This window comes from Papio anubis, chromosome 4, assembly GCF_008728515.1.
Source record: "Papio anubis isolate 15944 chromosome 4, Panubis1.0, whole genome shotgun sequence".
NCBI lineage: Eukaryota > Metazoa > Chordata > Mammalia > Primates > Cercopithecidae > Papio > Papio anubis.
The window spans coordinates 180112695-180128518 of record NC_044979.1 but is presented as its reverse complement, the minus strand read 5'-3'; the positions used below and the strand labels follow the sequence as shown (position 1 = coordinate 180128518).

Below are 15824 nucleotides of genomic sequence, written 5' to 3'. Positions count from 1 at the left end.
AAATCTATTAGGGTAACTATTACCAATTTTAAATAAACAGTATAAAATTAAACCAATATTTTGAAAACCTGTCTTAAAAAGTAATTAGAACTATTTTTAGGTAGAGCACTTTTGTGTTTGAACAAGGCTTTTTGCATTAGTGTGGAATTCCCCTGCTTGAAGATCCTGGTGAGCTTGTGGGTTTTGGTCCTGTTCCAGACCCTTCACAAACAAGAGGCCGTTTACAAGTGCACTTAAAACGCCTATTAGGGAATTAACTGTCCTCCCATCGGTTTGTCTCACCCTGCTGTTTTGGCAGACATCTGGCGGAGTCTTTACTCCTTGGTGATAGGTTTCTTCTTTTTCTCTTTATTCTTTGATGGCTTCCAGGGCTGCCTTTCTACCCTAGTATTTCCAAAACCCGGGGTTGCCTCACGGAAGTCTCGTGGCTGTTGGTTTTTGCTGTTGTGCTTGCCTTAAGGGCCAGTGAAGAAAATGTCATTTTAGGTATCTAAGCAACAAATACCAAGTGCCTTTTATATATTAGGGCCCTTGTCTGAGGATACAGACATGTCAAAGATGCACTGAAATCTTTACCTTGGAAGATCAGGGTTGAGGGATTAGGATAGAGAATAGAACAGATTAGTGAATGAGAGGACTAAATAATGAGAGTCCTCAGGCTGCGTCTTCAAACACTGGAAATAACTCTGCTGACCCTGCTGAGCTCATGGTGGGGTCTGAGCCTGCAGTCAAATCAAGTGTGGCTGGGACGGCGACACACCAAGGGGATGTGGCCACCATGGCTGTGGTTGCTAGCATGGCCTGCTGCTCTTGGCCCAGTCACTTTGCCTCTCTTTCACTTATTTGGATCAAAACAGAGAGGTTCATCAGCATCTTCTAGATAGATGGTTACAGGTCTTGCCCAGCTCTAGGGTCCGTGGCCTGTGACCCCATTGCCACTAAGCCATGGTGACGGGGGTGCAGCTGCAGAGAGGGTGGGTGCCCTCTTTCACTGATGCACTTCTGTAGGATGGAAGGAGCCCTAGACAGCTGTTCAACCCCAGTGGCCGGACAAGCCGTGGAGTCCCTTGGCCGTTGCTGTCTGCTGTGTCCTGCCCCAGCATTCCCAGATCAGCTGGCATAGTGACCTTCCTGATGGTTCGTGCCTGACTGCTGTCACCTCCCCAGACCAGTGGTTCTAGAGGCTGTGGTGAAATAAGGACCTTCCTTTACTGAATGGTGTGTTTGGGGCCCAGCTGGTGGATGGATGCTCCCAGGTTCTCCAACTGGTTCACGGCAGCCAGCTTGAGGGTTCCCAGGCTGCCACTTCTACCCGGAGCCCTTCTCACACTGGGGGCAAGTGTCGGGGGCACAGCAGCCTCCCTTTATGTCCAGATTTCTTGTTGACTGAAGACTGTCACAGAGCATCTCTTGGCAGTATTATGCCTTGCTAAAATAGACCCGAAATAATAAAATAGGTGTTTATAATTTGTATTGTATGTAATCTCACCATAGCAGTTTCTTCAACAAAAGTGTTACAAAGTTCCCTATATGAAGAAGTTATTGCCACATTCATTGCATTGATAAAAAAGGAAACATCACTCTTCCACATAATTTATGGAGCATCTATAGAGAGTAATGCCATGTAGCTCTAAAACAGTTCAGGTGGAATTTTCATCCTGGCATGGAAAGATGTACACAATATAGATGATAAAGGCAGATTCTAGAATAATAGGTCTGGAACCGTCTGTCCATCCTTCCTTCCTCTCGTCTCCTCTCTCCCTTCCTTTCTCTCTTCCTTTCTCCCCTCCTTTTTCCCTCCCCACCTCTCCCTTTCTTATGGAGACATGGTCTAGCTCTGTCACCCACGCTGAAGTGCAGTGGCCTAATCACAACTCACTGCAGCCTCCAATTCCCAGGCTCAAACAATCCTCCCACCTCAGCCTCCCAAGTAGCTGGGACCACAGGCGCACACCACTGCGCCCAACTGGTTTTTAAAATGCTTTGGTCTTGCTCTCTTTTCCAGGCTGGTCTCGAACTCCTGTCTTCAAGCGATCCTTCTGCCTTAGCCTCCCAAAGTGCTGGGATTACAGGCAGGAGCCAAGGCACCCAGCCTGAACAGCTTTATTGAGATATTTACATACTTTATGTTTTACCTGCATTAAGTATAGAAGTCAGTGGTTTTAGTAAATTTCTAGAGTTTTGCAGTCATCACCACAATCCAGTTTTAGAATATTTCCAAAAAGATCCTTAAGCCGATTTGCAGTCAGTTCCCATTCCAACCCACAGGCAATCCCTACTCTTTCCTCTGAGTATAGATTTGCCTTTTCTGACTTTTCCCATACGTGGAATTCACTGTCTAATCATCTGTGCCTGGCTTCTTTTACTTGGCAGAACATGTTTGCGATTCATCCACGTTATACTGCATATCAGCAGCTCCTTCCTTTTCCATTCCCCAGTTGATGGACATTTGGGCTTCCTACTTCTTGGCTCTTTTGAGCAAATGCTGCTATAAATACTTGTCATGTCACACTGTCTGTGTGGACATGGGGTTCATTTCTCTAGACTAGATATAGAGGTCTGGAATTGCTGGGGTATGGAGTAAATTTGCATTTAATGTTTTAAGAAGCTATCAGACTATCTTCTAGAGTAGCTCACCATTTTGCATTCCCACTAGCAGTGTATGAGTGTTCTAGTTTCTCCACTTCCACACCAACACTGTTGTCTGATAATAGCTGTTCTGGTGGGTGTAAAGTGCGGTCTCCATACAGATTTGACTTGGATTTCCTTGACGACTAATGATGTTGAGCATCTCTTAATGGGCTTATTGGCCATTCATGTATCTTCTTTGGTGAACTTCAGAACTTTTCCCCATTTTTATATTGGGTTGTTTTCTTGTTGGTGGGACATAAGAGTTTTTAAAATATATTTTGATACAAGTCCTTCATTAGACATAGGATTTTAAAATATTTTCTTCCAATCTGCAACTCTCCATTTTGTTTTCTTAATATGAGTCTTTTGAAACTAAAAAGTTGTTAATTTTGATGAAGTGCGATTTTGCATTTTTTTCTTACATGGAGCATGCTTTTGGTGTTGTATATAACCCAAGGTTACAAAGATTTTCTCTTATGTTTTCTTGTAGAAGTTTTGTGTTTTATCACTTTTACATTTAGGCCTTTGATCTATTTTGAGTTAGTTTCATGTGAGTTAGGTGGGAGTCTGTTTCATTCTTTTGTATGTGGTTATCCAGTTGTCTCAGCACCATTTTTGAAAAGACAGTTCTTTCCCCATTGATTAATATATTTGCATCCTCCTTGTTCTTGTTGTTTCTTTTGAAGATTCCCAGGTGAGGCCATCTTTGGTGAAAGAGAAGTGAGGTTGTCTGGGAGTATGGCAATAAAAGTTGTCCAAAAACAGCACTGTGGCGTCTCCCACTCCTGGCTCAGGAGTTGCCTAGAAGGCATGTTCCATAGGGTCAGGCATGCTGCTGCACACCGCTGCCCACCTGCCCTCCTGTCTGGGCGCCAGGCATTCTAGAAAAGAGAAAGAAACCCCAGTTTCAAACCAGCAGTAAACCGGAGCATTTGCAAATAACTTTGATATTTAAGATGTGGGCGCACTTCAGGAAATGTTTGGTCATGCTTCTGAGGCTAGGAACGACCTGGTAGATTAAAAAATTTTTTTTTGAAAGAAAGCCCTATTGTGAGAAACAAAGATCTGTTATCAAAGTATTGAGCAAATACCATTTGGCTCATTCCAAAAACACTACCCAGACATTTTTTCTTATTCTAGACTCAGAGGTGCCAGAAATATTGAGTGCTGGCAAGCGTTCCTGACATATGAACAGTGTTACTTTTAAAGATAGTATCTTTATGTACCTGATTTCTGATTTCACAGTTTGAACTGTGTTCTCTTAACTCTAATACTAAATTGATCTAGGACCTTGACTAAGTCATTTCATCCTTGAATTTTCCAGCCTTGCTTGACAGTAAAATGAAAACCACAATCCTTGGTGCTCTTTCATCAGAGTGCATGTGGAGAGTGAATGGGTGGCGGTTATCGTTTGCGCTGAGCTCTTGTACTGGACAGGAGGCTCGGGGTGGCCACGCGTCACTCTGATACATGGTGTGTGCCCACCCTGTGTTGAGAAGGTGGGGCTTCAGGAATGTGTTTGTTCAGGCCATTGCAGGGGGAGCAGAGTAACCCAGGCTTGAGGCATCCCCAAGCTACTGGGTGCTGGGGGCCAGAGCAGGGCCGGGGGTGCTCATCCGGGCACTGCCCTCTCCAGCGTAGCTGTTGTACCAGTAGCAGGACCTTGTGCGCATGCCTCCCTCGGTGGTGTTCCCTGTGCTGGTCATGCTGAGGCTCTGGGGACTGTCACTCAGTAACCTGCTCCCCAAAACAAAGTGGCCATATTCACTTTCTTCCCAAAAGGTAGCAAAGACAGTTTTCAGAATCAAAATTTGTCTTTTAGATTGAAAAATCTTGTCTCCACGAAGCAATCACTGCCTTGTTCTCTTCTGACTGTTGCCCGCAGATCAGCCCCGTCAGGGCCATGAGCCGTTCGATCAGCCCCGTCAGGGCCATGAGCCGTTCGGCATCTGCTGTTGCTGCCGACAGCCCTGAGTGCCGCTTCCAGGTGAAAGCTAAAGCTCTTTGTTCAGTTTCTTTTTGATTTTTGTCTTTTTCTTTTAATTGTAGAGATAAATATTTCCAAATCTGTTGTTATTAATTTCACTGAACCAAGATAATTTTAAGATTTTTAAAACAAATTTTTACTTTTAATAAATCTATTTTTTAACTAAAGATTTAAAATGTATTTTTTAAAAATTATTTTTTTCCTGTGCCATATCCTGGATTGTTTCTGAAGGCAGTAGGTCTTGTGTGGACTGTCCTCTGCTCATCCAGGCCTTGGCCCCCGCGCAGCTGTTCTTTCTGCCTTAGCCGTTATTGTTAGAGGAGCAGAGCTGTTTATGAAGGGACTTGTTCTTTCAGTTCATAGAAGTAAAACGGATTTACTGACTTGTTTATTGATCTGATGAGTCACACACAATGCAGTTTCCACTGTTTCAGTGTCTGTCACTGTCATTCAGCAGTCCTGCTTTTTTATCACAGAAAGATGGTGCAGGATCTTTTAGAACTCCTTGAATGTGTGTTTTATTAATGTGGTTTGCCGGAGAGGAGGAGTTCATCCCTGGCGTAAAGGTACCGGCATGGTGGCTATCACTTTCCTCTCCTGTGGCCATCATGCCTTGAACTGTTGGTTAAGATAGTGTTAATTTATACTTGTTGGGTTTTAAAGGTTAAGCAGGATTTCTGAAATGGTTTCATCTATTTCTTCCATTTACTTGTGAGGAAAGTATAGGTCCAGGGAGACTCACATGCCTGTGTCTGTGCCTATGACGGGGAGTTGTTCTAGTGTTGCATCAGTGGGATGAAGCATGACACGTGGTCCTGCAGGTGCGGCCTGGAGTGGTGGTACCTGTGTGCCTAGCCTTTCACCTAGCATGCAGCAGTGATCCCATGTGCTCTTCATCTGCTTCTTGAAGGTTGCAAAGATGCCTTCTTGGGCACGTTTAAAAATTAAAAATCACCTTTAAAATACAACTCTTAGCCCCTCATCTGTTGAAATACAATGGAATTTTGCTATATCCTTTGCCGTAATTCATACCCTTATCCTAAAATGTGATTGTACCACATCTGCAGAAAAAGCTCCCAGATCTTAGAGCATTGACATGAGTTATTTTCTCTGATCCCCTAATTATCAAGCGGTTTTGCTGCTCAACTCTTAACCTTTATAAATGTGAAAATTGCCTGTAACTCAGTCTTTGTACTTGTACTTAAGATTTAGACCAGATTGAAATAGGAGAATGAGACATTGCTTTCAGTTGAGGAAAAAAGTACCAATTCATTGTCATTTAGATAATCTTTTCATGTGCATTTTTATTATTATTATTTATTTTTATTTTTGTTTATTTTTTGAGACAGAGTCTCGCTCTGTCACCCAGGCTTCAGTGCAGTGGTGCAGTCTTGGCTCACCACCTCCCAGGCTCAGATGATTCTCCTGCCTCAGCCTCCCTAGTAGCTGGGATTACAGGCATTCGCCACCACACCCAGCTAATTTTTGTATTTTTAGTAGAGACGGGTTTCACCATGTTGGCCAGGCTGGTCTTGAACTCCTGACCTCAGATGATCTGCCCGCCTCAGCCTCCCAAAGTGCTGGAATTACAGGCGTGAGCCACCGCGCCCGGCCTCATGTGCATTTTTAAAGTGGTAAAAATGTTCTTAACCCATTTCTCAGTTGTGGTCGATGTTGAAAAATGTACTTTGAAGTTCAGTCTACATATTTGATATCTTCTAGGGGCCCAGAAGACACCTGCTTTGAGTTTGGCGTTTTTCCTGCCATCCTGAGTTTCCCACTTGATTACCCGTTAAGTCCCCCAAAGATGAGATTTACCTGTGAGATGTTTCATCCCAACAGTAAGTGCTTTTGGAAGTAGTTTTTGTGGTACCAGGATAGGTGCAGAGATAATCTTATCAACCACTTGAAATGTGGTATATTCTATGTGTCTATGATGTAGATCTTTAGAAAATACTTCTTAGGTTTTGAAATTCAGCCAGGTAAGCATGGTGGTATTAAACACATGATTTCAATTTTGAAGGTCAGTTTAATGTAGATAAAAGAAAACTGGATGCCATTTGACCAGCCACCCTACTTCACTGGGGAGGAAGTTTTACGTGTGTGCTCAGAAGGGGTTATGCTAATCTTTGTCATAGTGTTATTTTTAATGGTGAAAATTTTGACTTAACCTGGGTTTTTAACACAAGAATAAATTAAGTTATATGTTGTATTAGTCTGTTCTCACGCTGTTAATAAAGACATATTCAAGACTGGGTAATTTATAAAGGAAAGAGATTTAATGGACTCAGAATTACACATGGCTGGGGAGACCTCACAATCATGGCAGAAGGCAAAGGAGAAGCAAAGGCACATCTTAGTGGTGGCAGGCAAGAGAGTGTGTGCAGGGAAACTGCTTTTTATAAAACCATCAGATCTCGTGAGACTTATGCACTATCACGAGAACAGCATGGGAAAGGTGTGCCTCCATGATTTAGTACCTCCCTCTGGGTCGCTCCCATGACATGTGGGAATTATGGGAGCTACAATTCAAGATGAGATTTGGGTGGGGACACAGCCAAACCATATCGTATATGTTAGAATGTGATGTAGATTTTTAAAATGATCTAAAATAAGAATCAATGAAACAAAATAATATTTGTGTTATATTGACTGGGATTGTAATTTCCTCTTGAAAAATAAATTTACATGTAAATGTATATATAATTGGAAAAGTAAGCACAAAAATGTTAAGTGATTCTTTTTTCAGATTGAAATTATTTTTTCCTTTTTATAAATCTTTTTTTGCCCTAAAATTAATATACATTACTTTTACAAGGAGGAAAAAAATAAGGTCATTTAAGTGAATTGTACTGTAGCTTATTTAAAAATGTGTCCAGTAGTAGGAATTGGAATTCCTGAACAACTGTAGTTTTTATTTCTTCCTTTTACATTTGGGGATTATACATAAGAGAATTAATAAGGAAATATGTTATATCTTCAATGATGTTATTTAGAATAATGTTTCTTATAAATGATTATTATTGCCGCTGATAATCACGATCTTAATAGCTATAGAGAAGAAAAGCAAATAAAGTATCCTATTTTGCAAAAATGAAATATTTATTTGAAACGAATTTCTTATTGTATACATATCAAAGAGCATGAGAGAATTTATAGAATTTTCTGAGCCTCTGACTTCTCTCTGGGGTTAAAATGGAATCCATTTGGTATACTTTCCCCTTGTCTACACCTGTCTAGGCAGAGCCCCCCTCGAACTCCTCTTTGCCATAGGGGTTTTCAGGACTGCCCCCCGACGCCCCCGCCACTTCCCTCGTGGAAATGCCCTCTGCTGTTAGACTTGCTGTCCTAACCCTCATTAAGGACTTCTCATTTACTGCAGATATTGGTACGCATAGGTAGTGGGTGGCCGTCTGAGAAAGACCATCTGGTACTTCTTTTCTTGTCTCAGAGCTACTTCAGTCTTGTGTGCACAGGAGATGCTCAGAAGCCTGCCTTTCTTTCAGGGAGACTGGCCATGAGCCTGAGTTAAATGGTAACATGGAGGTTCATCATACGCTGTCTACTCAAGTGTGTTTTTGGAATTCTCCATAGTAAAAAGTTAAAAAATAAAATTGATAGGTAAGAGTAATTGAAGTAGTCAGTTTCAAGTTGGTTAGCTGTAAAATGCAACTGTGAAGAGGACTGTAGGTAATTAAGATACTAAAATTGTATTGAGGATAAATATATTATTCAGAACAATACCTGTGATGTGGCATTAGTGACAAATATGACCAATAAACTGATTACATTATGTGACTATGTACTGCAGGTGGTCTGATTATTATTTTTAGTGTTCTAGTAATTATTTTTAATGCTCAGATAATACAGTTTTAAATTTTTGCCTTACTGTAATTGGATTATTTTGATTTTGTAAAAATTATCTTTGAGAACTGTAGGTCTATCAATATCATAAAAATTAGACAGTCAATAAGTACTTTAAAAAAATCCAACACATTTACTACAAGTTGCTGGGATACAGTCGTGAGCAAATAACAGACCTTCAGCAGCATATAGTGCAAGGACAGGGGTGGACATTGATGGGAGAATCACAAACAAATGCAAAGTCACATCAGGAAGGTCCAGGCAGCACCTTGCAGAGGTGGTGGTTGGATGGACCATCTGTAGGGAGTGAAGCAGGAGTTACCTGAGTGATTCGGGGAGGAGGGGTCCTTCACATGTGCAAAGGCCCAGAGCAGGAAGTGAGGGAAGAGGAAGGAAGGGGCCGAACTACCTCAGGCCTTTTGGTCATTACTGAAGGTTTTGATGTTTTCTCCTGGGAGTGGCAGAACTCCATTGAAAGGTTCCAAGGGAGTAGCATGACCAGAGTGATATCTGACGGCTCGCTCTGGGTACAGTGCGAAGGACAGATAGGAGGAAGCCAGGCAGGCCCTCAGCTGTAGCGGTCTAGGGTAGAGACACCGGCAGCTTGGGAACCAAATGTGGGCACTAAAGATGAAGAGATGTGGGTGCATCCACGAGAGTTTTAGGATGTGGCACTGCTGGGACTTGGTGAAGGGGAAGGGCTGTGGCAGGGACACAGGTGCTTTTGGTGCTTCTGGGGGTGCACAGTGTCACCTATGGGACCCCCACCTGGAGAAGGCGACGCAGAAGTGGGAAACTTCCAAATTTTGTGGATGTGGATCTTAGGTGGACAGCCTGATGTGCAGGGCAAGTGTGCATCTAGTTTCTTCCACTGTCCTTGAATGAGAAGTTGTGGTTCGGTTCCTGGATAGTAGAGAGGATTTACCACTGAAACAATGGATGAGTGGAAGGAAACACATAGGACCAGGTATGAAAGACAAGACCGTTTGAAGGTAAATGATCACCATTAACATTCGCAAATTTTCGTGAAATTCAGAACTCATGAATTTAGGTGAGTTAAATAAAAGTATTTAAAAATTGCTATTTCTATTACTATAACTTTAATGGCTTTATAATTTTACAGTTGAGTCTATCTAGATGGATTGCTGGATGTCTGAGTATATACGGAGCCATGTGAGAATTCCTCCCAATTATATGTAAAAGAGACTGATTACATGCTGTGAATTAAAAATGTATTTGTCTTCATCAGACCTTGCGTATCTTTTTAATGATGATATTTGGTGGAAAGGGATTTGATTTAGACACATTGATCTCCATTCCAGGTAGTACTGATGGTAATTTCCTTATTATTAGAGTAAGCTACCAAGAGAAATCCTGGAGTCTTTCTTTTTGTAGCTATTTAAATAATTCCAGTTGCCTTTATCGTAGCCATGTGAACATATATTTTACACAGACCAGGTCAGGGATTTAATGGTAGAATTAGAAATACCCGAGAAACTAGCTCTGAAAAGTATTGTAAATAATCCTAATCACATTAGATATTTTGATAAAATATTTGCCAGATAACCTTTCATTTACTCTTTTTGTGTATAGTGCTTGAAAAAAGTTTATATGAAAGTGGATTAGATTATTACAGCTGATTAGAACTGGCCGGGTCAGCCTGGAGCCTGTCAGTGAGTGAGCTGGCCCCACCGGGATTCCTGCAGACATGAAGCGTGACACTCAGGGCCCCAGGCTATGCCCCAGCTGTGCAAACAGCTTGGTTGCTGTGTCTGTAATCCTTGTTCTCATTATCTGTGGAGCCTGCCCCAGCGCGGTGACGCCTTGGGCACCATTCCTGGGCTCACCTGACTGCCTCTGACCCTTGCAGTCTACCCTGATGGGAGAGTCTGCATTTCCATCCTCCACGCGCCAGGCGACGACCCCATGGGCTACGAGAGCAGTGCGGAGCGGTGGAGTCCGGTGCAGAGCGTGGAGAAGATCCTGCTGTCGGTGGTGAGCATGCTGGCAGGTAAGGCCCGAGCCGCCTGGCAGGAGCTGCTGTGGGACCCAGGCTGCAGGTGTTCTCCTGCCTTGGGTCATCTTGTCTTTATAATGAACTTTTACTCATTTGCAGTTAGTTTACACATGCTATTGCCGTTTAATGTTATCTCCATATACTTGTCCAGTTGTAAGCATGCCTTCTAGCGCAGCCTGGTGTTGTACATTGTGTTGTCGGCCATAATTAACTGGTCTCTGGTCCTTGAACCTCTTTTTCCCTCAGTAGGTGTTTATTGAGGACTGACTACATGCCACCCACTGGACTGGGGGTATAAAGCTTTGTGTGACAAAGACCCCACCTCTGTGTTCCCATGGTTCTAGGGAACTGTCCAAGCCTACTAGCAGTTAGAGGCCAGCGGGATACACCCTGAGATCAGATACATGCAGGGATTCTCGGGCCACTTCCTGGTGGGGCTGTCTGGAGTATGTTTAGGACGTGTAGGTGTTGATGAGGTAGGAGGGAGGGAACCACATTTGGGGCAAAGGAAGCAGCCTGGGCTGAGGCCCAGAGGCAGGAGGCGGCTGACTTGATGGGGGCACTGCCAGCTCATTTTGGCTGGAGCCAAGGCTGCAGGGAGAGGAGCCCCAGCAGACCCTGGGGTTTGGAGTGGGGGTGTGACGTCCTGTGAGCTGTGCGTTCGAAGGACCATCCTTGCAGCAGTTACTAATAGTGTGATGGAAGATAAACAGAGACTTCGTGGTGTTGCAGTAGCCTGGAGAGAAAAGAGAAGGGCTGAGTGGTCCCAGGGCTAAGAGGAAGGGGTGGTTTTGGGAGACCTTAAAGGTACGAGCTCTGGGACTCCTGGTTCTTTGTGTGCCAGAGGTGCTGCTCTGGGTTCAGGAGACAGCAGGATTTGGGGAACTGTTTGAGGTGTGTAGGACAAGGGGCCTCCATCCACAAAAGGGGGTCAGACATGGGAGTGAAGATGTGGGGTCATTTCTGGATGAGGCAGTAGGTGATGGAGTAGGACGGAGGGTTACAGCAGGGCAGGCAGGAGGAAGGGTGTGGGAAAGGAAGGTGGGAATCCGAAAGGAAAGAGCAGACCCAGCAGAGGGCCAGGGGGTTGGTGGATGCCAGAGTGAGACCACTCAGCTGTTCTCTGCAGAGCGCTTGGGTGCCGTGGAGTGGGGTCCAGAGGGATGTGAGGTCAGGGCCTGTGATGCGAGTGTGTATCCTGAGAGGGCTGAGGCGGAACTCCCTTCATGTGCTGAGTGGAGGGAGCCAGGCCAGGAGATTGGAGGTGGGGAAGGAGGCAGTGGCTCAGGCTGTCTTCACATGTCAGCTGTGGGTTTTATCCTCATCAGCTCTGCTCTGAACCGGTCCCCGTGTGCATTCTGAGCAGTACTGCCGCCACACTGCACAGCTGCTGCTTCAGCACATGTCATCCGTTTCTGGTGGTCTCTCTCCTTTCTGCCTTCCGGCAGGCCCTGGCTGTGCCCTCCGTGCCTCCTGACTGCAGTTCTGGAGTGACTGCCAGAGCCCCTGGCTAGTGGGTGGGTCAAGTGTCCTGGGGTCAGGTGTCTACCTTAGGCTGCACATTTGCTTGGGATTGTCTTGGTGGGAGCTGTGAGGGGCAGTTTTGCTGAGAGGGTGCTCTGTGAGAGAGAAACCACACTGCAGGGTGTCTTGAGAAAGGTGAAATAAGCAGCAGGTGGGTCCCATGTAGCTTGCCCGGGTGCCGGAAGTGCAGTGGCCCAGGAGGCTGCTGTGGGAGGCCGTGTGGGCCTGTACTTAGGTGGGTGTCACGTGTTCACAGCAAGACAGATGGCAGCTTGTCCTGGCGTCTTCAGACACTCAGAACACAGGAGTCATGAGTGGCTCTTTGAGACCCGCGTGGCCAGCCCTCTAGAGGTGGGGCCGACCCCATGCAGTTCTCGGGTTCTTGTTTGTTTCTGAGACACAGCTCTTGAAAGCCGCCTCCAGTGTTTTAAGTAAATGGGAGGCCTTGCCAGGCTGCTTACATGTAGGACTCCCTTTTACATGGAGGGCGTTCCCTTTTCTTTCAGAGCCCAATGACGAAAGTGGAGCCAACGTGGATGCGTCCAAAATGTGGCGCGATGACCGGGAGCAGTTCTATAAGATTGCCAAGCAGATCGTCCAGAAGTCTCTGGGACTCTGAGGCCTCGCCTCGCACAGGCGCACACACCGCCAAGCAGCTCAGCATTCTCCGGAGCACTTAATAACAGTGCTACTCTGTGCTGGCACCAAACAAGCAGACTTGCAAGAACCACAGTATCTTTTTTTTTTTTTTTTAAACTTTTCCAACTTCAAACAGGCTTCTCTTCTGAAGTGATGACTCAATGTCGAATATTGACAGCTTACTGCAGTTTTACAGTATTCCTCACAAAGGGCTTCAGGTAGATTATCAGAGCTGTCAGCACTACCTCTCCCCGCTGAAACCAGCAGTTCATGGCTCCCTGTGGATTCCCTCCCTCCCTGGAGTGTTGAGGGGGTCGCACCTGCCAGACTTCCAGGGGACGATGGAATACCCAGAACGCTCCTTCTGAAGAAATGGGGCCCTGGAGCTACAGCACAGGGGAAGGGCCTGGCACCCTTTCTGGGTCCCTTCTGGTTCCCTGTGGGCTCCATGAAGAGTCCATTACTTCCTTTCTTCCTTCACATTCTACAGGCAGATGCTTTTCTTATAATCTAATTACATCTTTTTCATTTGTTATGTATTACAAACCATCACACTTAGAAATACTTCTAGGAAATGCGTTAAGTGTGAATTAATAAGAAATGGGGTAGATAGAAAAGAAATTTATCGTTGATTGGCTGGGCGCGGTGGTTCGTGCCTGTAATCCCAGCACTTTGGGAGGCCAAGGCAGGTGGATCATGAGGTCAGGAGATTGAGACCATCCTGGCTGACACGGTGAAACCCCATGTCTACTAAAATTACAAAAAATTAGCTGGGCGTAGTGGCGTGCGCTGTAGTCTCAGCTACTCAGGAGGCTGAGGCAGGAGAATTGCTTAACCCGGGAGGCAGAGGTAGCAGTGAGCCGAGGTCACGCCACTGCACTCCAGTCTGGCCAAAAGAGTGAGACTCAGTCTCAAAAAAAAAAAAAAAAAAAAGAAATTTATTGCTGATCACAAGGTCAGACAGTTTTTTCCCGATCATACTCATCAAAGATTTACAGTTGTGTATTAGTAACTAGTGCATTACTAGAGCAGGTGCAAGTGAGGTCTTTAAAGTTTCAATGGAAGTTTTTTTCTGGATCTACAGAAATTTTTTTTTTTTCCCATCTATAAACTGGAAATTCTAGGGTTTTTGTACATTTTGGATGCACTGGGAATTTATTAGCACAAAATCATTCTTTGCAACTCAAAAGTCAGAAGGGACTGTACCATATTTTAGCCCAGAGCACAGAGGAGTGCCTTATCCCCACACTTGACTGGGCTGTGGAGGTGGGCATGTGGGCCCCCGGGTCCAGGTTGGGGACAGAGCCCTTGTTTTGTGACTTAGGATTTTGATGTGGTTCCCATGTTCTCTCACAGGGCCCGCTGAGCAGCACAGGCCAGGAGGCCACAGTGTAAGCAATAACAGATCTGCCACATGCAGAAGCAAATATCAGGCCTGTTGCACACAGGCGGCATTTAAATAGGAATTTCTATTTTTGAAATAAGGGATGGTCTATGAGGCGTACAGTGGATTTGATGTGATCACTTTCTCCCTCCCTTCCATAATGGATCGTGGTTTGTGTGACTGAACCCATACAGAGTGTCATGGGTGAGTTTCTGGTTGAAGTAGCTTCACGTTGGGCTTTTGTGGACAGCAGATTCTTTCCTTTTCTTAAGGGACTCATTTAAAATTTGGAACGCAGGGCAAGAACTTGTATTTGCAAGGAGATGGGGGAAAGGAGCGGTATTGTACCTAAGTAGTATTTGCAGGCAAATGAGAGGGAGCCCTCTCTGTAAAGGAGAGTTGTTTGTGTAAGTAGACGGGGGCTGTGGGTGCGGGCCCCTGAGGGGCACACAATTGGCCTGGAGGCTTCTGTGAAATGGGGAGAGGGAGGAGAGGCAGTCTCTTGACAAAGTATTTTTATTCATTTGTATTTATTAAATGAAAAAATCCCATGGTGTCCCTGTTGTGTGGTGGAACCTAATCACTCTGTTGAAATAAAGTTCTGTGTTTTCCCCGCCCTGCAGTGTGTGTCCCTTTGTCGTGTTGTCACCTGGCCACAGAGGAGCCTGTGGCCACTGCCCCCAGGGAGCACACCAGATCATCCCAGCTGGGATACCTCACGGTGGGGCCTTTTCTGCAGATTTGGGTTAGCTCTGGCACGTTTTCTTCTCTGTTTCTGATCTCCCTTCCGTCATTCTGTGGTCTTTCTCTGGAGTTCTCAGGTTAGTTGGGGTCTGTGAGACGGATGTGTTCACTAACCTGTAAATGACATTTTGTAGCTTTTTCAGCAGATGCCATCATGTTAGTGGCACATTTGACCACTAGAAGCCAGCAGGCTGTTCCCACCGCCCTTCCCTGCTGCAGTTGCGTCGAAGCACAGCTCCCTGTCATCACTCCTCTGTGGTCCTCTGTCGGTCGCGATCAGACCTGCCTCTGCATCTTGTTACTTAGCATGTCAATAAAGAGGCAGATTCCTGTGTCAGTGATTTGCTGTTTCTGTTCTGGTAGTTTGCAGTCAGCTTTTCTTTGTAACCCTGTGAGGCAGGGTCCCCAGGCTCCCCCAGGTGCTGGCGCCTCATTCCCTGGGCTGGTTCCCAGGGCCGGTTCCCAGGCTGCTCCTGGTGGGGAGCACTGGGTGAGTGCCTCAGCACAGGCCCCCAGGCATGTCTGTTCTGCCCTCTGTCTGGTGTTCTCACTAACCATACTTTTTAATGACTAAGAACTCTAATGTGATACTGAGTTGGGGTCCCTAAGACCACCCAGGGCAGTGATTCTCTAGGAGGACACAGGCCACGCAGGTCGTGGTACTCACGGCTGTGATCTTCCACAGAGAGGACAACGAGCAAAATCAGCCAAGGGAAAGGTTCCTGGGGCCAAGCCCAGGGGCACCAGGCTCAGTCAGCTTTGGAGGCCTCTCCTGGGGCAGGGGTCACGCAGGATGCGCCTCACCCCCTCTGCAAGCAGCTGGGACGCCCTGCCTGGTGATGTACCCGGGACGGGTCACGTGAGCAGCTTCTGCCTGGGCTGTGCCAGAATTCCAGGCTCTCAGCGGGGATGTGGGTGTTCTGCCTAAACCACCTTGTACAAACAGCACAGGCCCAGCGAGGTGGGGCGGGGGGAGCCCCTCGGAAATCCCAGTTCCCGCACGCCAGCCAAGGGCCAGCCCGGCCAGCGGGCCT

The 15824-nt window shown here is 45.7% G+C and overlaps 1 protein-coding gene across 2 annotated transcripts in view; it reads left to right on the top strand.

The window, feature by feature from the left end:
- The window catches only part of UBE2G2 (ubiquitin conjugating enzyme E2 G2), a 33440-nt gene extending 18772 nt beyond the window's left edge, over window positions 1-14668 (top strand). For both annotated transcript variants that reach the window (XM_003895382.5, XM_009202124.4), the window contains 3 exons: window positions 6341-6459; window positions 10353-10493; window positions 12530-14668. In XM_003895382.5, the coding sequence (XP_003895431.1) occupies window positions 6341-6459; window positions 10353-10493; window positions 12530-12642 (373 nt within the window). In that variant the 3' untranslated portion in view covers window positions 12643-14668. The remainder of the gene's footprint in view (window positions 1-6340; window positions 6460-10352; window positions 10494-12529) is intronic.
- The last annotated feature ends 1156 nt before the right edge of the window (window positions 14669-15824 follow it).